Source organism: Temnothorax nylanderi, unplaced genomic scaffold, assembly GCF_030848795.1.
Source record: "Temnothorax nylanderi isolate EJ_2023f unplaced genomic scaffold, tnyl_v1.0 TNYL_tig0043_pilon, whole genome shotgun sequence".
NCBI lineage: Eukaryota > Metazoa > Arthropoda > Insecta > Hymenoptera > Formicidae > Temnothorax > Temnothorax nylanderi.
Genome location: NW_027249105.1, coordinates 1,254,922 through 1,275,063, shown reverse-complemented (window position 1 = coordinate 1,275,063; position 20,142 = coordinate 1,254,922). Strand labels below are relative to the sequence as shown.

General features: G+C 35.0%; 4 protein-coding genes across 8 annotated transcripts; 2 read left to right on the top strand and 2 right to left on the bottom strand.

Annotated features, from left to right (window-relative positions):
* Positions 1–145: 145 nt before the first annotated feature.
* LOC139771706 (uncharacterized) lies at positions 146–3,866 on the top strand. 2 transcript variants are annotated; one of them, XM_071704671.1, is made up of 9 exons: positions 146–533; positions 733–803; positions 958–1,094; positions 1,280–1,394; positions 1,536–1,591; positions 1,671–1,954; positions 2,042–2,313; positions 2,420–2,539; positions 2,679–3,866. In XM_071704671.1, the coding sequence occupies exons 1-9, from the start codon at positions 447–449 to the stop codon at positions 3,169–3,171; spliced, it is 1,635 nt and encodes a 544-aa protein (XP_071560772.1). In that variant the 5' UTR covers positions 146–446; the 3' UTR covers positions 3,172–3,866. The 2 variants fall into 2 exon arrangements, with proteins under 2 accessions (XP_071560772.1, XP_071560773.1); XM_071704672.1 differs by lacking the exon at positions 958–1,094 and having other exon boundaries at positions 147–533.
* Fer1hch (Ferritin 1 heavy chain homologue) lies at positions 3,722–9,158 on the bottom strand. Its single transcript, XM_071704681.1, has 5 exons — positions 8,665–9,158; positions 4,805–4,923; positions 4,529–4,690; positions 4,271–4,426; positions 3,722–4,190 (listed from the first exon to the last, which is right to left on the bottom strand). The coding sequence occupies exons 1-5, from the start codon at positions 8,735–8,737 to the stop codon at positions 4,035–4,037; spliced, it is 666 nt and encodes a 221-aa protein (XP_071560782.1). The 5' UTR covers positions 8,738–9,158; the 3' UTR covers positions 3,722–4,034.
* Positions 9,159–9,388: 230 nt separating this feature from the next.
* On the top strand, positions 9,389–11,391 carry Fer2lch (Ferritin 2 light chain homologue). Its single transcript, XM_071704682.1, has 4 exons — positions 9,389–9,573; positions 10,219–10,320; positions 10,568–10,845; positions 10,942–11,391. The coding sequence occupies exons 2-4, from the start codon at positions 10,224–10,226 to the stop codon at positions 11,230–11,232; spliced, it is 666 nt and encodes a 221-aa protein (XP_071560783.1). The 5' UTR covers positions 9,389–9,573; positions 10,219–10,223; the 3' UTR covers positions 11,233–11,391.
* Sl (small wing phospholipase C gamma 1) lies at positions 11,372–20,132 on the bottom strand. Of its 4 annotated transcripts, none has more exons than XM_071704669.1 (20): positions 19,985–20,132; positions 18,753–18,950; positions 18,067–18,216; positions 17,841–17,979; positions 17,531–17,693; positions 17,126–17,439; positions 16,835–17,041; positions 16,282–16,702; positions 15,786–16,097; positions 15,474–15,649; positions 15,197–15,374; positions 15,007–15,078; positions 14,717–14,908; positions 13,994–14,215; positions 13,713–13,919; positions 13,187–13,568; positions 12,961–13,100; positions 12,760–12,867; positions 12,554–12,662; positions 11,372–12,459 (listed from the first exon to the last, which is right to left on the bottom strand). In XM_071704669.1, exons 2-19 carry the CDS (start codon positions 18,925–18,927, stop codon positions 12,648–12,650), a joined length of 3,573 nt encoding a protein of 1,190 aa, XP_071560770.1. In that variant the 5' UTR covers positions 18,928–18,950; positions 19,985–20,132; the 3' UTR covers positions 11,372–12,459; positions 12,554–12,647. The 4 variants fall into 4 exon arrangements, with proteins under 4 accessions (XP_071560770.1, XP_071560768.1, XP_071560771.1 ...); XM_071704667.1 differs by lacking the exon at positions 19,985–20,132 and adding an exon at positions 19,315–19,964; XM_071704670.1 differs by lacking the exon at positions 19,985–20,132 and adding an exon at positions 19,681–19,964.
* Positions 20,133–20,142: the final 10 nt, after the last annotated feature.

The window sequence follows — 20,142 nt, the reverse complement described above, 5'->3', positions numbered from 1 at the left end:
TAGTACGCGTATCAAGTGATCGGTGTAAACTAGGCCAATGAATACCGGTCGGCGGTCATAGCATTTGCCATTTGGACCCAAATGCCATTGGTCGGCCATTGCTACTGCGCATCCTGATGTTGATATACCTTGTATTTTTAATTTTTATATCATAGTCATTACTGTTATTAGTAGATTTCAATTTGCCAGTAATAAAGGGTAGATAGATATTTATCTCATGATGTTCTTTTTTGGTATCCGTTATAGCATTATCACACACAAATATTATAATAGCGCAGAGACAAATCCCTTAATTATGTTTCAACGGTTTTTCTTCAACGGCTCCTAAATTGAAAACTTTTTCACAAGGTCATATCTATCGCGGTTGTCATTGTGCGAGATTAACGACGGATCGATTGTGGATACGTGGTATCTCTGCAGACTGTGATATTTTTAATAATACAGCAATGGATACTTTATCGCGAGCAGTTATGCGCGAGCAAGCTATAAACGAATATTATATTAATCTAGAATATAACAGGAACAGCAAGGAGGTGAGTATCAGCATGAACTTGGCATATGCCTTGGTATATGTACCTATGTACGTATGTACATACACACGTACCGCACGTTTTATTAATTAATAATAGACTAGGATTAGGAGATTCAATATTAAATGTTGCAAACAAAAAGCCTCATTTATACTGTACTTTCAGTAAAATGCATTATACTATTTTTGTTACCGTATTTTAGGAAGCATTGGCAGAAATATCTACTTTATCTAAGAACATACAATTTAAGAATGTTAATGATTTTCCAACGAGGTAAATAAGAATTTATATATAATCTAAATCTAAATACACACGCGCGCACACACACACACACACACACACACACACACACACACACACACGATAAAAATGGCATATGTTGCATCTTGTAATGACTAGTACTTTCTCTTTGTTCTTTTTGCTCCAGATTTCTTAAAGCGGTATCTATTATAGAAAAAAATTTGTCTCTTTTCAAATCCGCCTGTGAACATGTAGACACAGTTGCTACTATTCTTGAATACTTGACAAATTTTAGCGCAAAACTTATGCTTGATAATGAGTTTGGTACGTGATAATTTTGCAAAAATATATTAACATCACGTTTTCTGACTGCATCTGTGTATTTTATCTTGCTTACAAGTATATAATAATTGCGTATATCATACAGAAACACATGACACAGTTTATATACGTATATGAGAAATTCTTTTGTTTGTCGAATTTTCAATCAACATTTCTTTTCTACCTAGATGAAGACATAGATGAAGAATACAACAAAGAAGAATTAATCTTATCGGTAGTGCTTACAATCTCCAATATCAGTAGGGAACACAAAGTGCAATTATTTCTGGAAAATGTTATCCTGTAAAGTGTTTTTCTCTTTTATATTTGTTCAACATATTAATAACTAATTATATTTCTCGTGTTAGAATTATAACATCGTTTCACACGTTTACACAGCAATTTTATAGATAATAAATATGTATATTCATTTCTACATTTTAGCAAAAATTCAACGCTATATAAAATTCAATACAATGGTTTGAAAAATGAGCTTTCAAGTAAGAGTAACACACGTTCGTAATGTGACAAAAGTGTGTTTTTAACTAATAATGAAGATTTTTTTTAAACTTTATGTAGATCAAACCAACGAAATGATACTTCTAGAGGATTCAGACTTGTATGCAGTTATCAGCTATTTAAAGATAGTAGGACATTCTCATATAAATAAAATTTGGGTCCAAACACCCATTAAGCAGAAATTTTTGTCGCTTATAAAGAAATATTTTTGTCCTAAAAACTTACCTATTTGTACATGGACATCGATAAAAGCGTTTAGCTCCAGTACATCATGTAATATGAATATAATATCTATATGGTCAGAAGATATTGGACGTGCAAAATATTTAGCAAAAACTTTGGATGTATGTATACATTAAATCATATATTATATTACAAAATATTTGATCTTATAAGCATTATTAAAGTGATTTTTGCTTTTAATTATTCAGAGAGACGTTGTATTCATAAATATGCAAATGGATCTCTATGGTGGTGTCATGCTTTTACCTTGGTTAAAAATTGTCGACAAATTACATAAAAGATTTAAAACTAGTTTCAATGATTCGATACAGCCGAGTAAAAATGAAGTAAACCTCTCAATAAATAGTCCTTCAACGAATTTTATGTCAATTTATAATTTGTTTTACGATGGCAAATGGCACAAACCTGTGAAAGGCACATATTGGAAACATAATAACATTTTTTGGGCAAGTGCAACGAGGTATGAATGCACGTAAACGTATTCAATAGAATATTTTTTTTCTTGGATTTAAGAAAAAAATCTAACAAAGTTCATAAATCAAACGTAATTGATAAATTTATTGTAGCGACGATGCTAGGATGTGTTTTAATTCAGCTATAGAAGGATTGAAGACTTGGAAAACTTTTTCTGTTGATTCTAGAATAACTACAATTCTTCAATTGCTAACAACGCTAAAATATTATAGGTTAGGGTTATTAAAGTTATATATAAATATATATATATATATATATATATAGTCTTTTATTCTATTTGTATATTTGTGTTTTTTTACTCTTGATAACTTTTCAATAACATAACGTTTCCTTTTTTATCTCTCTCTCTAGTAAATCCCTGAGAGACGCGGAGAATTTGATGACATCCCCGCAGTTCAATGATACATCGTTACTTTATTCTCAAAATGATAGATTAGAAGTAATCCAAAATCGTATTCCAAGAGGCGTTATTATTCTTAAGGAGAAAACTGAAGCAATTTTGTTTGTTCGATTGATACAAATTTTAATTACTGGTAATTCTGTTATTGTGCTAACTGATGCAAATTCCTGTAGTTTAGCACCCTACTGCGATATCTTTTCGTTAGCCAATGTACCTCGAGGCGTTGTAAATGTACTGTCAAATGAAAACACAAGCGATTTAGAATTGAGCTTATGTGCGACAGATTACGCAAATTATGAGAAACAATTGTTCACATCGAGCTTGAAGAAAACATATATAAATCTTACTCTACCAAAGCAAATTATACTCTCTCTCAAATATAATAATTTTACTGACGAAATAGAGCATGGGCGTCTAATTTGTAACCAAGACAGAGATACATAAGAGAGTATATAAGCATTTTGATATATATATATATTTTTTTTAATATTACACAATTTTAGAAGAATAATTTCTTCCCGTCGTATTCATTAATTAATTCTCTCAAAAAGCTACAAGTTACATTTTAATTGCGACATAACATGCACTGTAAATCAAGGTATTGAAAGGTTATATAAGATTTAAAATGTAGAATGTTCTGTATTTTTATCTATATCTATACGTATGCGTACAAGTATTTGTAAAATTTAATTGCAATGTTATTATGAATATATTTGACGCTTTAACAAGTTACTCATATTTCTTAAGTACAACACGCAAAATATTTTTGCACGTATTATTATATTAGCAATTAAAAAAGAAATAAAAAGAAAAGAAAAGAAAGGATAAAAAAAGAGATAATTTTTTCTTCAAGTCCTTTCACGAGCTGTATCGTATATATCTTATTGACAATTACACCTTATTATAGATACATTTCGACCATTTTTTCTGCCAATGCAAGAAATTTGATAACACGCGATATGTAAGTAAAATAAAATTATCGTCGGACACAATGCAGCATCTCAAAATAATGTTTATTTATTTATTTATCAAGGATAATATACTTATTATGGATTAACAAACATTGTAAACATTATGTTCCACATACTCCTATAATATTACAGATTAGGCCACATTTAGAAATATGCTTGGAACAAAAACTGTTATTACATCTTATATTCTACAGTAAAATATAAACAAGGATGCACAATGTAGTAATCTGAATTACACAATGTATTCTAAATGTGGCCATTATAATTTTATAAACATGTATTTATAGAAAAGAATATCTCGAGCTAAATTTCGGCATCTTGATGTCATTAAAACTTCTAGACTTCGCCATTCAACAATTTCTTATCAAATAAAAATTCTCCCAAAGGTCCATGCGTTTGCATCATTTTACCCAGAGTTGAGATTTTGCCGGCAAGATCGCGTTGCCCTTTATATTGTTCGTCCAAGAAATCGCTAGTGAGGTAGTCCACCAACTGTAAACAATCGCGGCGCGACAGTGAATATTTTTTTCATACAAAATTGTTATTTTCGAAAAAAAAAAACCGATACTTACGTGGTAGTCATTGAAGGAAGATGATTTTGGGTTTTCGCAAGTTATAATTATATCACGAATGCTGCGCGTAACTTGAGCCTCTAATTTCAAGGCCTCGGCAAGAGCTTCTTCTCCACTGTTCCATTCTTGGCGCATCGGATTTGTATTGTTGGTAGTCTGTATACATACACGACGTAAGAAAAAACGTGTTACTGTCAGTTACACCTTTTTCTTTTTTTTTTCCACGACCTATTTACTCGTGGAAAGTAAAATACTCACCAAGGGATAGTTGAGGAGTTTGCTAACGTCATTTGTAAGTTCTCCACGCATTAGCAAATATTCGATGATCTTTATCGCATGCTCTCTCTCTTCGCTCGCACTTTCGAAAAAGAACTTGCTAAAGCCTGGGCGATTTATAATATCGCGTGCAAAATGGGCACCCTAAGAAGAAATTAGAAATCTTAACACATTATGTTAATTTAACAAGTTATAGAGATTACATATCGAATGAAATATATATATATATGCAAGCAGACACTAGCAGGATCTATATACCATCGCGAGATATTTCATGGAAGCTTCCATCTCGGTTTTAACTTGAGACTCCATGAGTTTTATGCACGGATCAGCCATGTCTATCCATGATGTTGGTACATCAGCAGGTTTAAGTATACCTAAAGAGGTGTAATGAAATTAATGGTTGGTTAATTATTACATATAATATATACAAATAATCGTCGTATTGAAAGTCGTCTAATAATTATTGCCTAACGAAGAACGTTCTATCGTATCGTGTAATAACCCATCTCTTATGTTGATAAGAAGAACCACGTATTACTTTATCAATATATTATCAAAAAGATGGCATTATTTTATCGGTGCGTGACCGATCGCTCACATTGATAGCATCTGCTCGAAAATAAAATGATTAGGAATAATCTTGTTGTAACGAGAGATAGTTTCTTCTGTCTAGCTTTACTCCTATTTTTATTTGTAGCTACTTGTAATTGGAAAAATTATATATATATATATAATATAGATATTTATAAAATGTAATTCTCTTTTTCACATGTATAATTTAACTTGCTGTAATATTAGTTGTAAATTACGTTTGTATTACAAATTAAATCTGTTTTACAGAATGTGCGAATGGATTGGAATCAAACGATCATTTAATATACATGTCACGGACTTGTATCACACAGAGACGTAAATCCGTAAATGCGCGTGAATGAGTCAACAGATGGAAAAGGGACTTTGGAATCAATATGTATACATCATCATAACAACTTATCATCAAAAGCTATCTTTGTACAAAGGAACATAGATCAATAGCGAAGTGAATTAGTTTGCTGTAGAAGAGATATACGCGGTACACGTGTGATAAGTTATATTAATTTGTGTTATATATATATATAATCTCTTTCATGATTAGGGGGAAGTGGGGCACATTGATACAGTCATCATATCTCTGCATGAGAAACATCTTTTTCGGGATTTAATATTGAGTATTTTAGAGGAGGATTTGCTTTAATTTTTATGGCAGTGAGAAACATCTTAAGATGTTTCTCATGCAGAGATATGATGACTGTATCAATGTGCCCCCATGTATCAATGTGCCCCACTTCCCCTTACAAGTAAGAGAAAAATCCTTTCTACGATATAACTACTAATATAATTTTCGAATTAAACTCTGTTTCCCTTGTGAATTCTGTTTAATGAAAATAAAAGTTTTATCAGAGATGGAAGAACTTGAAGAATGTTTTTGTTAATTTTCTTTCTTTATACGTATACAATAGAGTAGATTATTACTTATCCGTTGATTTACGAGTAAGCAAGTAGATACATGCTTCCCGTTTCGTCAAGTGAAAAGAACGAAATGCTTTCTTTACGCGTACATATATATCACACGTACAAATTTTTGTCTTGGTCGAGTCGCACCATTTATTCATTAAGCTGAGCGTGATATTTGAAATAATCATGTATACATGGCATACATATGGGATGATATATAGATATCGCGAGAGAACAAAGCTGATGCAACTGCGTACTCGTCGGGTGACTCTACAGCTCTCTTTATCGCGCGCTGATAATAGCTATGTGGATTTCCCGCAACTGATTTTCTCTGACGACTCTAGTTTTATCCTCATTTATACTTGGTAAATGGCGATAATACTGAATCGGGTCATAAAAATGAGAATAAAATTTGATAAAATCATGGCATCTGCGTGTAAAAATAATACAGATAGCAGGGGGAAAATACCTTGACGTATGCGTGACACAGGCGTGTCACAAAGATCAAACACATCGCGCATAACGCGCATTTGCTGACAAGCTAACTTCCGCACGACATAATTGCGACGCTATACAATTTATCACTGACAAGGGGATACGCAATCCTGGACCCCTTGAATTTTGCTAAAATATTAATATGTTACAATACACTCCATTCACTAATACAAGGCACTGCAGTAACTCTGTCCAATGTGCAATAGTTGATGAAATATTAATGTTTAAAATGGTTTTTTTTGTTTATTTTTTCCCGATATATATATATATATCTCTCTCTCTCTTTCTCAATGATAAATAAACCAGGCTCATGCAAAGAAGTTGCATTCATAAAACGCGTTTGATACAAATTAGTAATATATGTTTTAAATGTTTCTTTAATAGATATCATCCAAAAACGTGTACGCATTGTGACCATATGATTGATAGTGAGCAAATTAAAAGTTCCGACACCGAAGATTAATTGCCATGTAACATATTTTTGTTAATTGCGATGTACTTCTTTGTCGTGTTATTATAATTCTATTTTTCTGTTTTATTTATGATATATAAATGAACTTAATATATTGCAGAATTTTAAAACAATTACACACGCGAAAAATTGTAAACATTAACATTTCATAAATTATTTAGCAAAATTTAAGGGGTCCCCTTGTAAGATGTACCCAGTACCCGGTTTTGATCTTGCATCTTCATTTAACGAATATTTTTAAACGAGACTATCGCCGTTAGACATATGTACATATTCATATTCATATTCGTGTATATGTGCTTACAGCAAAAAATAACTTTGCCAATCTCTAAACGTACGATTAGTTTACTAGAGTATTAGATGGTATTTGGTATATTTATAAGTAATTTCATCACTTTCCGAATCAATTGAACAAGCAAAACTCGATGCAGAGAATGATGAATATCACGAACGATATCCGTGATATGCGTGATCAAGAAGAAACAAAGGCTATCCTTGAAGATCGACACGACCGATCGACACGTTTCGTTTCTCTCTATCTCTATCTCTATTCCTCTAATGAGAACGGACGACTCTCGCCGTTCGTGTGCTCGATATAGAATATAGATATAGATATAGATGATATGATACGACGCCGACGTGATTAAGGCAACTTAAGGCAACTTAAAGTTGCAACAGCAACATTTCATAGGTTGACGTATATAGAAATGGAATTTGTGTGTGTGTGTGTTGGGCTTTTCTCTCTTTTCTCTCGGGATAAAAGCGGCCATATATCTCAAAAGTGAAAAACATTGGAACATCGGATCGGCACGTGGATCGTGAATGGATATACACGTGTGATATACGGACTAAATTCAGTAGAAATAACATAATACATTTCTGTCGAAGAACTTGGTTGTCAACAATTTACAAGGGCAAACGATCGTATACGATCGCGCACATACTATTCTTCCTTTAGGGCCGGTTGTTCCAACCTTTTGGTAAACTAACTAATAGTTAAATCATATATACGTCTTTGTTTATCCTTAACATTAGACAAAGATAGACATATGATTTAACTATTAGTTAGCTTACCAACAGGTTGGAACAACCGGCCCTTATTCATATTATTCTTCTTTCTTCTTTATTTAAATTAAATACAGCCATCGTGGAACAGTAGAAAGCACGAATTAACGGACGATAGAATCTAATTTGTTTAATCGAAATTAGCCGAGCGCGAGGGCACTAAGCCGGTCGATCGAAAGAGCTTGGACACGACATCCAAAGGTCCGATTGCTCAATCAAAACAAACTATTGCGCTTCACGCTTTATGCGGAGTCACTCGATCTCCCACGAGGCGCGGAGCACTCCACTCCGCGGAGCTGGAGTAACCCTCGCTTCTCTTTATATCTTTTGGTACCGATACAAATTTCGGGCATAGATAATGCTTGATGAAATTATGTTTTCTACATCGGAGTTAAACGGGACAAAGGAACGGCAGGACAGCGACCACGGGATGTCAACGTTCCGAAGTACGCCTAACGCAACGCTAAACGCCAGATGTCTGCAAATTAACGCGGCGCGTAGTGACGTGTCTCGCAGGTCGCAGGAAGGCGATAAGGGGGACGAGAGGGGGACGAGAGAACAAAATTACGCATGTCGATTGTAAACTTACACTTGAGCCCATCTCCGAGGGTGCCACTGATGCAGGCCAGGGTGACGAACAAGACGTGGAGCAGCTTCGTCATAGTGATCTCGCGAGATAGAGATAGAGAGAGAGACTAGAAGGAAGTTGAGAGGAGCTAGAAGACGCGAGAGCGTGGACAAGTTATGGGGCGACGGGCGACGGGCAGGCAGGTTAGGTTATGGGATCCCGAGAAGGAGAATGCTAGAAGCGTAGGTCTGGGCTCAGGTTAGGATCGGCGCGGCGCGACGCGGCGGATCGGATCGTTCACCTCGTTCACCTTCAGAAGCAACCTTTATACGCACTGGTATAGAAGGCTGCCTTCGTCGAAGATAGATAAGAGAGCGCGGCGACGGCTCGAGCGGACTATACGCGTCTTACGGTCATCGATCACCTAACGACAGTAACGACAATCGTCCGAGGAACGCGCGACATTCGCACTTTAACCACAGGCGGGGTAACCGACAGATAGCGGGATAGCACAAGATAGCACTAGGGCGCAGCGTCAGCAGCGTCAGCAGCGTCGCCAGCGAGAGCGAGGGGCGTTGAAAGTTGATAATGGAATCTGCCCCTCTTTCTCTTTCGTCCCGCCGCGCTGGTCCCCTCACTCCCCTCGCGTACCATCGCGCGTATCATCTGCGCGTGGTGCGCGTGCGCCGCGCCGCCCCGTCACTCCCGACTCCCGTCCGTCGACGTTCGCCGTCAGCTGACTGTGACTGTGTGAAAACTCCGTCTCCGCGGCGGGCGACGGTTCATTATCGGGGGAACGTCGAAGCGAGAGTATTCACGTTGCTTCCCATCGAACGTTGCGCGCCGCTCGCACACCCTGAGTCCAAGTCACCCGAGAGACCCGAGAGACAAGTATTCGACAGTTCGCTCAAGCTTGCTCCCCTTCCGCACGTACGTAGATAAGAGATATTCTTAAGAGAATTAAGCGCCCGCGCCTCCTCTTGCTTTCGCGCGCGGCACATCAGGCACCAGGCACATGTGGCTGATGTGGCTTTCCCCGTGCCGTTCCCCACCCCCCGGAGGGGGAGAGGATATACGCATTGATCTGTTTGTTGATTGATCGGTATTTCGCGATTCGCCAACTATTTTCAAACGTGTCCGTTACTGTAGTAGTGATACAGTCGTGACGTTATTTGTGACCTCTCTCTCTCTCTCTCTCTCTCTCTTCGATTTCTTCGTTTCGAACGTGTCCTACACACAATTCCTACACACAAAGACAACCTCGTGTTGTTGTGTTGCCGCGTAGCATCGTTATCACTTGTCGTCAACAGATAGTTTTTACACAAGTCGGCAGATTTGAAGCGAAAGATTAATCGTCGCGTGTGTTTTTGTAAAATAACCGAGATATATGTATATTTTTCTTTAATTTTAATTTAATAATTTTGATCGCTCTTAACGTACTTTTGTAGTTTGCACAACAATTGACACGCAGTGTCAAGTCCCATAGGCGTGCCCCGCGCGCCCCATGCGCATATACATATACATATTTAGAAGAGATATTTTTATACTTTACTTTTATTATGTATTAAATTTCAGCCAAAATGTTGTTCTTTGGAGCATTGTCTGTTCTTTTCCTGACTGTGTCCGCAGAATACTGTTACACCGACGTTGAGAGTGCCTGCGGCACCAATCCCAAAAGTATGTGGATTATATTTATTTGCATCAAGTATATATATAGTTGAGTAGTTTAAGAATATTGAAATTATCTTTCGGATCACCCTATTTCCCGCTGTAATATAACATGTGATATAATTGTATCGTTTTTGTTTAATTTACTTATCTTGGCTTGCCATTTTTATACGTATACGTAACGATTCAATTGTGCCTCTTCGACAAAAGCGCGCAATCTCGAAAGAAAAGTGCATTCTTTTCGATCATCTTCTAGATGGTGGGCTAATATCGAACTGTAATGCCAAATACGGAGCTATCGATGCTCTTCAGGCTGATCTACAGGCGTTCGCAAACGCTAATATCGAAACGAGTTTTGAATTTCTCCTGATGTCTACGCATTTTGGAAATTACGAAGCTAATCGAGAGGGATTTAAGGGGCTGTACCGCAAACTTTCAGATAAATCGTGGGAAGAAGCGATAGATTTGATGAAATATATCGCAGAGCGTGGTGGCAAGATGGACCTCAATCAACTTCCACGTTCCAAGAAACCTGTGAGTGTCGTCTATTAGCTATTTTGCTAATTTATTTCAGCTCTCCTTCCCCTTACGGAAAGACAGCGCGTTTTATCCTAACGTTATTCCTTACAGATCAAGGATAGCAAAGTATTGGAATTGACCGAGTTGAATAGCCTGGCTAAAGCACTCGACAGTCAGAAGCAACTTGCCGACGAAGCGCTACGCATTCACGCTCAAGCACAGCATCACACCAAACAGGATGCGGCTGTCGCTCATTATATCGAGGAACATTTCATGGAATCGTTGTCCGAACGTGTGAGACAGCTAGCAGGTTATTCGAATGACCTCAAAAATATGCTGGAAGAACGTGACGCATCCGTCTCTGTATTCATCTTTGACGAGTACCTTAAGAAAACTTTGTAAAGAGCTGCCTACAGTTATAACTTATAACACATACATATATTTCAATTATATTATCATTATTATTATTATTACTATTATTACTATTTTTTGTCTTTATCTATCTCCAATGTTAGATCTTTCATATGTAAAATACCAGAAATAAACGCATACAGAAATTTATTTCTTGCGTGTGTGTGTGTGCTCTGCAATAAATAATAAAACATCGAATATATCTACACGCACTTTATCCTTTTTATCAATTATTTACGACCCGAAATACTAGTCTGAAAAACTATTTAATTAACTACGTAATTAAAAAAAAATACATCGACATCTAATTTAATTGAGCATTACTCGCCGATTGTACATACCTATCTATGTACATTGTACAGTAAACGATAGAACATCGCGTTGAATATACTAAACTGAACTCCTTTAATGTCTACGCATTTTTTTATTAGAGGGAATAAGTTTTGCGCATTTCCATTATAGTTATAATTAGATGTAATGATGTGTATGATACTATCAATTACAGCGTATTTGTGCTATTACATTTCTCTTTTTTTATTTATAACTAGACCTAATATAGAATAATAGAATACAATTAATTTTCCATTAAAAGAGGATGTGAGTGTATGTGTGTGGGAGGGGGGTGGGGGAGGATACGTGATGCTACTTCTTTGTATACAATTAATTTCAGATGTTGACAGTTGCAGATTATAGGAAAATCTACAAATGTTATTTTGTTTACTCTTATTGCTCGCTACATTTACCTTATCAACATGGAAGCAGGCATCCAAACATTATATGCTATTTCTGTATTTCTTGTTAAAGATCCCTGTAATGATGTGTATGATATTGTCAATTATAGCGTATTTATGCTATTTATTACATCTCTTTTTTTATTTATAACTATATATTCTCTTCATACAATTATTTCTTTTATCCCAAATTAACTAGCAACTATATTAATATTACAAATATAAAATATGGTGATTTAATAAACTAATTTTTATAAAGAAAAATTGTTCAGTCATTATATGATATGTGTATAAAGCTATTTTTTTTAACAAATCGATATGTCATACATAAATTATTAAAAATGTATATCATGTATGTATATGTTACACACACACACATACACACAAAATAGTCTTCTAACGATATGTAATCTGATCTAACACATTCTAATTTTATACTGTTGTATACTATCGCAATGCATATTCCACTTACGATGACTTGTATCACCTAAAGCAAATGATATATTAGTATACAGATACACGGATATACATGTACGTGCGCACGCACACAAAAGTTATCTAACAAAAAGATAAATACTTACTCTCCATCACTACTGTCATACACTAATTTAATAGGTTTTACTATCTTGCATATTTAATATTCTATAGCACAGATTTAATTTTTGTTGGTTTATTTTATGCATTGTGTACCTGTATGAGACAAAAATTTGTTTTATTAAAATGAGACTAAATCATACAATTTAAACACCAATATAATGAATAACTTCGAAATGAAATTTGTTATTACCGATAAAGTTGTAATATTAACGTGTACTAATAAGGAAGCAAGCTCAAGATCTTCGTTATATACGTTTTTTAATGGAACACTTCTATATCCCGTTCTTAAACAGCGTACCTGAACGAAATAAGATTTGAATTGTATACAAAAATCGAACAAAGTAAGAATGTTTTAAACATAAATGTTTTTAGATAACGATTAAATACTCACTGGATAAGTAGCTTGTCCTAAGAAATTATTATCGCCAAACATATCTTCGTCTTGTACTAAAAATCGTATAAGAGCAAAATATGGATTGAATATTTCAAATTCACATGTTTCATTCCACATTGGATTAAATCCATTATCCTCTATAAATTTGAAAGTTACATTTAGTAATGTAATGATGTTTAATAAAATTATAATTTGAAATGTAGAGAGATATATATATATTTACGTATTGTCCTTGTTGTTAATTTTGTTCCAGAGTCAAAGTCTGCGCCTATAATTTCGATCTCAACGGATGGACTGGCAGTGCCTCTTCCTGATCTTATTAAATGTCTCGCTCCAATAATTTTTAAGCTAATCTTGAGCGATTCAACCCCGTACAATGTATTTTTGTCGTATGGATTAAAGTCATGCCTGTACATGAATTCTGGTTTCAATAAATAGCCACAGTTGCCATTTTCCTTAAATTTAGCCTGATTCAATTGCATTGATTTATCTCCTGTCTGATAGTTCAAAGCTACCATCTGACAACCAGAATTCCACATTGGTACAGGATTATAATTAGATGAATCGATACGTTGTCCCTTTGGGTAAACTCTACTAAACTGAATCTATGAGGAAAAATAATTGGTTTACTAAATAACTTCTGGTTTACATTTTAACATTTTAATGCATTCACACACAAATTCTCTCTCTCTCTCTCTCTCTCTCTCTCCCCCTCCCCTCTCCCTCTTTCAAGATACTTTGCACATTACCTGATGATATTTTATAAAAAATTTATTTTCTTGTTGACACATTAATTTTTCAGCCTTTGTTTCAGGGAAACTACTCATTTCATTGAACGTAAATCCCTTAGTTCTTATTCGTTCTATATTAAATGCGACTGATCTACAATATACTATAAGATTAGACATTTCCTTGGCTATTCTCCATGCTCTTTCCATTTCTTTGTGTTGACTTTCCTAACAAAAACATACATAATGTATATGATGCTAAGTAATATCTAAATTATACATAAAGGAAATTACATATTTACCCTAACACTTGCATTTTGTGCAGTCTCTTTGATACTTGACATCCATTCTAACGCGGTATCTTGCAAAGGTGTCGCGACTTCAAATACTGAACACATACTAGGATTTTGTATTCTTAAAATCCATTCCAAACCTGGTCTTTCTCCAACCGTTAATTCTACCACAGCACCCATGATATCTAACGAACCTTTTTGCAAGCTACCAAGCATCATAGAATCCGCTGACTAATGAAACAAAATATTCTTAAATTAGATGCAATACATGGCATTATATACTATTATATATATTAACAAAAAACGAAATAAATACGCTCGATGAAGCAAATTATATATATTATTACTATACACACATCTATATATATATATATATATATATATATATATATATATAAACATACAGGCGGAGCCCCTTCCCCCGCATAATAAAACTAATCAAACTCTCAGCCTGATACCTAACTGCTTTAATCAAGACGCTTGGTTATTCCTCAGGATTGACCTGTTATTCCGCAGAATTGACCAGTCAATGCTAGAAATGCCCGCGTTTCAGGCTTTGACCATAACATATATATATATATATATATATATGTGTGTGTGTGTGTGTGTGTGTGTATGTGTGTGTATATATATATATAACGACATGATGTGTCAATATATTTTGCACCAATTACAATGTGATTTACATTTGTCTAATCATTCATATACGTAAATATTAAACTTGAGACTTACATCTGCTTGAATTTCTTGCTGATCAATTTGTTCCACATAATTAGCAGGAAACCAATGTTGTTTTTTACCACCATAATCACCTCTCCACCATCCTCCGCTTTGTGGATTAACGTTAGTAATTATTGCATGCTTGACTAATGTCAATTCATCGTCTCTTCTAGCTTTATAATCATAAATAGCTTTAACAGTGACCTTTAAAATAATTTAATACATCGGTACATATAAATTTTTTTAATTACATTATAGAAATATGAATTTAATAATTATCGGCTTAATCTTGGAAAGCTTACTTGTGAGTTTACGTTTGTAAAACTTGTAGGATCCATATAACCTGGGATGCCATAAGATCCATCATCATTATCCTAAATACAGGGAAAAAGGAATGTTATGGTATTCTTCGTCCCTCTCAGCATTCTAATATTTAGACATATAATTATGTATTCCATACGGACTCGAAGAAAAATACAAATATAAACATACCAGATCCATTCTTTTGATAATGTCCTTGTTAACAGGATGGCTTAATTTAATTTTCTTGAACAACGGATGTCGTTCGTAATAACTGACTAATTCAACTAAACTCTCAAATTCTACGGTTCCAGTGGTATAGAGCCTTCCTTCCAGTTTTATTTTACAATGCTTTATCTTCTTTTCCGCTCTATAATAACAGAATATAATTTGATAAGAGATAGAGTTTCTATATAATCTATATAGAAAGCTATACAGAAGAAACACGAGACGCTTTAAGGAAACATACCTAAATGAAATTGCGTAGCAATTATTTTCACTAGGTCTTACTAAAAATGCACCGTCTGTAGGTATACGCTTTAACATCTCTTCTGCTGCGATTCGAGTACATTCGGGATGCCACCATTCTTTTTCCTCGTGTTTGTTTGGCTGAGGCACTGGCTCTTGTAATGTGATTAAAAATTCCTGTGCATCAAAGACACGATATAATCATATACTGTCTCATAGTCTCACATTTCACAACAAACACTGTTGCTCTTCATTCAAGATAATATCACAAATACATTTTTATTCTAATAATATACTGCTCTTTTGTACTCACTTGGCTCCTAAGTGGATTATTACGATAATGAGTAATTAAACTGTACAGACTATCAAAACAATTGGTATCAATAAGATAATACTGCGTTTGACCCATTTCTTGCTTCAGTTTAATACGACAATGGTTCACCTTTCCTTTACGCCAAAATGATAAACAGTAATCGCCCACAAATGTAACACATTGTCGTACTAGAAAAGTACCGTCTCCAAGATAGGAATAACGACGTAATAATTCTTCAGCTTCCTCCCTTCCTCTCGCCAATTTTCCATGGAACCATTTCTCCCCAAAGTGTAACTCGTCATTTTGCGCGCCCTTTTAGAATTATGTATATCAAATGTTATAATAATATAACACGTTTAAACACATGCATACATTGCAAATTTTTATCTTAAAAAATTACATCATATATATATATATATATATATATATAAAATAAATCACAGTTCCTAACGGATTGCAATTCATATTATATACTTTGTACGTAAAATGTGCATACATCCAACGATCTTCGAACGCCGCTCTCCTCATCGTCATCGTGTTCGGTTTCTTGCGCTCTTGAAAATGTGTCTGTATAGAACAACTTTTGTTGCGTTAATACGAAAAAATGAGGATTCCATTCTCTATCAACAGGATCTTCCAGATAAAGAATCCCATTTTTCACAGTATTCCTAAGATCCATCTCTTGTCTGCTTTCATCATTTCGAACGAGAAAAGAGGATTCGTCAACACCATCAGGAAGTTTCTTATGTTTTAATAAAATTTTTCTACGTAATGCGTATGGCGAAGGTAGGCAAGTTTCATTCTTGTCGACAGGTTGGACTAACAACATGTCGCCAAATACCTCTTGCATAGTCGTTGCCATTTTACGTTGTTGGGGTAAGGTACAATTATCCTCGATAGATAAAATAACGGGATACCTGCGAATAAAGCGTGTCAATAGATTAGAAAATAATAGCTATGCAGAGATAATTGGTTTCATGTTCATTTGTTTCTCTCTCTCTCTCTCTCTCTCTCTCTCTCTCTCCCCCCTTTGTTCTTCTTTAACTCACTCAGATGTAGCAAAAGCATGCTCCTTGATAGTTTTAATAACATCCAAAAATTTGATCTTGGTAGTGAGAGTGTGTCCATGAAATATAAATGGCATTCCATCTGGGCCATCCCAACAATCAAGCTCTATACATCTGCAACCTGCTCTTAGCGCGCGCACGTAGGCCTGACAACTGCTTTCACTGCTGATCTGATCTCCCAACAAGTATCTAGGAAATTATATGTTGTCTGAGTCGTTAGAATATGCATGACACATGTATTTTTATTTCTTTAAAGAGATAAACATTACATACGTATTATGCGACGACGCTATCCAATAATATGCAAGGGGTCGAGTCATATCTTGAGAAACTTGATTAAATTTTTGATTCCATATGTCGTTGTGCTTAGAAAATAGGTAGTCTATAAATTCTGAGAAAGTAAAATATGGCTCTTGTATATCCCTTTGAGAATCTTGTAAATACTCTCTAATGAAACGCGACACTTCTGATTCATTATTCCCCAAACTGTCTTGCTGTTCGGTTACTAAAAAATTCTGGAATTCTTGGAGCGTGACAGTCTGTCCAGTTTTAGAATAATTCGACAGTTTATGCCAATCCGCGAGATTCTGTAAAAATCACCATTACACCAATTACAATTTTTGCATAGACAAATGCTGGCGCTGATCATTTTTCAAGAATATTACGATATTTACTTACATTCTGATCAAACATCAGTTTATGGTATAAAATGACAAAATCATCAAAACCAAGTTCATTCCGGTTTCTCGTGTCTACTTCTTGGAACAATTCTCTAAGTCTATTCGTAGCAATTTTGCAATTGACTCGAGGCAGAAATGCTTTCACATCTTTCAACGTGACCCTGTTAGCCAGCATAAAAGAAAAAAACAACATCAAAACGACATAGCTAATGGCACTAATGAATGATTGATATAAGAGAGTAGTGACACATAGTATCTATGTATAAATTACGTCCATTACTATATATAGAGAGATAAAAGAAACTTGCGTTTCATGGGAATTTTCCATCGCATAAAACTCTTTTCTAAGCCATCTTTCAACTTGCAATGGATATGGCGCATTTATAGTGTCTTGCACCAAGTGACGCAATCCTTTGACCCACAGCTCACACTCTTTCTCACTAAGAGCTGAAGATAAATACAGATAGTATTATATAGCGATCTGTAGCAAAAGTAATCAACGGCAATAGCAATAGATGCATATATCACATTTACCAGATATGGAAAGAGTTTTCAGTCTAAATTCTGATCCATAATATACCACGAAACACCTTAAATTTTCAATTCTCTTAGCATCTTCAGGCCATTTTTCAAAATCTTTAGATTGTTTTCCTATCCTAACTTCTTTGAATTCTCTTATTTCCACTGTAAATAAATATATCTATTTAAAATCGATACGTGATTCAAATATGCAACATCTGCAACTCTTAAAACTCTCGGTCTTATCCGATATCGCGACAATATACATATAACATAATATATGTATGTGCATGTAAAAAATATTTATCAATTATACATTCGAATGTCAACCAATGATACCGATTTAATTTTGTCATGGAATAGGCCCCCCCATATTCCAGCCCCATATTCAAATAGGGATATTTGAATATTTTTATTATTAAATAAAAAGTTTAACCAATATAAGTTTAATCGTCAAGTTAGAAACATAAATCTGGACATGACAAACACAAGAGATTTCTCTTGACATTTTTGAATCAGTTACAGCTGGTATTCATAATATCAATATCCCGTCAATTTCTGTATTGTAGATATATATGTATAAATTTAGTTTTGCAAAATATATACAATATATATATATATATATATATATATATATATATATATATATATATGCCTATAAAAATATTAAGTAAATAGAATTAATCGAGCCAGAATCTTACCTGAACCATCGAAAGGCCGAAAAGTCGCGCTTCTCGACCAAACAACCTGTCTAGTTTCTCTCCTTATCATAAGGGTTTTCTTTTCCGGTCGTTTTCTCGGGAAGAATCTCGTCACTACGGTACCTCTTTCGAGTTGACTAATAATCTGTTCCATTTCAGGAATAATTCCATTCATTTTTGAAGAATTGTACGTTGACGCTGTAATATAATGTCTAACTTGAATGATTAAAGTCGCCCGGTATCAAGTTGATAAATAGAAATGTTCATTCAACTGAAATTGAATGTTGGCCTAAATACTTGAGCCGTAGCCACAAAGATGATATTGCAGGTACATACTTGCACTAACGAGGTATATTGAATGGATTGACAGGACATATATATAGAAGTGTTTAGAATCTTTTTGGGCTCTTTATTATACAGAAAGTAGAGTAACACAAATTGTGTCGTTGTTGTGTAGAAGGTGAGTGGAGGGTAGGGTACAGGACGTGTTGTATAATTTTTTCTCATCTTGTCATAAAGATATAATTATGTATTATAGATATGTTACAAGGTATGTACGTACATACATACGCCGGCATGCCGATATACAATCGTGTCTCTGGATCTCGTTTTTGAAAAGGTATGATGAAAAAAAAAGAGTTAGATTTCTCATGTGCACCGTACGCGCTATATCGCCGCATCGCATAAAGCCGCATAAAGCCGTATGTATGTATGTACATACGTACGCGATCCTACGCGTTCGATCTGATTAACAAGCTCATTTATTCATCGTCCTCACATCCTCCGCGTTGCGCTTTTGCGCGCGCGCGCGCGCGAGAGAGAAAGAGAGAGAGAGAGAGAGAAGATTTACATTTTTTTATCTTTCCATGTTTACATTTTCGCATTTTCGAGAGCTAAAGCTAATCGGGCTATCTTTCCGTAACCTAACCTCTACGAAATAAACATAACCTAGTCGACTCTCATCAGGATCGTTTTTGCAAGAGAACATCAGCATGGTGTGTAGATGAAGCGATTAAATTTACAACCGACACCGAAACACGTAAGTACGTGTTCTAAAATGCTCCTACGCTCCTGCTCGAGAGAGCCAGTTTTAAAAGGCGACGGCCAACAAACGTGACGTTACGCCGTCACGTCACGTATCGTAAATTTTTCTTTTTTTTTAGTTCAGCGCGCACGACAATTTCCATCACTTTTATCACGATGCTTACGATGTACTTAAAGATATGTCATACCTGTCTCCGAAACGACACACTGTTGATTATGCGATAGAAATATACGTTTCACTTATCATATGTAGGTATCGTTCTCGTAACTTTACATGAATTAAGAGAGACTTTCGATTGTTTCCGGTGCGAGGTGCGAGGTGCGAGCGAGAGAACGCTACGTTAAG

Coding starts and splice junctions, on each gene's coding strand:
- Fer1hch (XM_071704681.1), bottom strand. CDS start 8,737: ATGACGAAGCTGCTCCACGTCTTGTTCGTCACCCTGGCCTGCATCAGT. Junction 4,924..8,664: donor CCTCGGAGATGGGCTCAAGT/GTAAGTTTACAA, acceptor ACACCTCTTTAG/GTATACTTAAACCTGCTGAT. Junction 4,191..4,270: donor CTTCCTTCAATGACTACCAC/GTAAGTATCGGT, acceptor GATTGTTTACAG/TTGGTGGACTACCTCACTAG.
- Sl (XM_071704667.1), bottom strand. CDS start 19,471: ATGTACATACATACATACGGCTTTATGCGGCTTTATGCGATGCGGCGA. Junction 16,098..16,281: donor GCGTTCGAAGATCGTTGGAT/GTATGCACATTT, acceptor TAATTCTAAAAG/GGCGCGCAAAATGACGAGTT. Junction 13,101..13,186: donor ATTAACAACAAGGACAATAC/GTAAATATATAT, acceptor TCAAATTTATAG/AGGATAATGGATTTAATCCA.
- Fer2lch (XM_071704682.1), top strand. CDS start 10,224: ATGTTGTTCTTTGGAGCATTGTCTGTTCTTTTCCTGACTGTGTCCGCA. Junction 10,321..10,567: donor CTGCGGCACCAATCCCAAAA/GTATGTGGATTA, acceptor ATCATCTTCTAG/ATGGTGGGCTAATATCGAAC. Junction 10,846..10,941: donor TTCCACGTTCCAAGAAACCT/GTGAGTGTCGTC, acceptor TATTCCTTACAG/ATCAAGGATAGCAAAGTATT.
- LOC139771706 (XM_071704671.1), top strand. CDS start 447: ATGGATACTTTATCGCGAGCAGTTATGCGCGAGCAAGCTATAAACGAA. Junction 1,395..1,535: donor TTTCTGGAAAATGTTATCCT/GTAAAGTGTTTT, acceptor TCTACATTTTAG/CAAAAATTCAACGCTATATA. Junction 1,955..2,041: donor ATTTAGCAAAAACTTTGGAT/GTATGTATACAT, acceptor TTAATTATTCAG/AGAGACGTTGTATTCATAAA.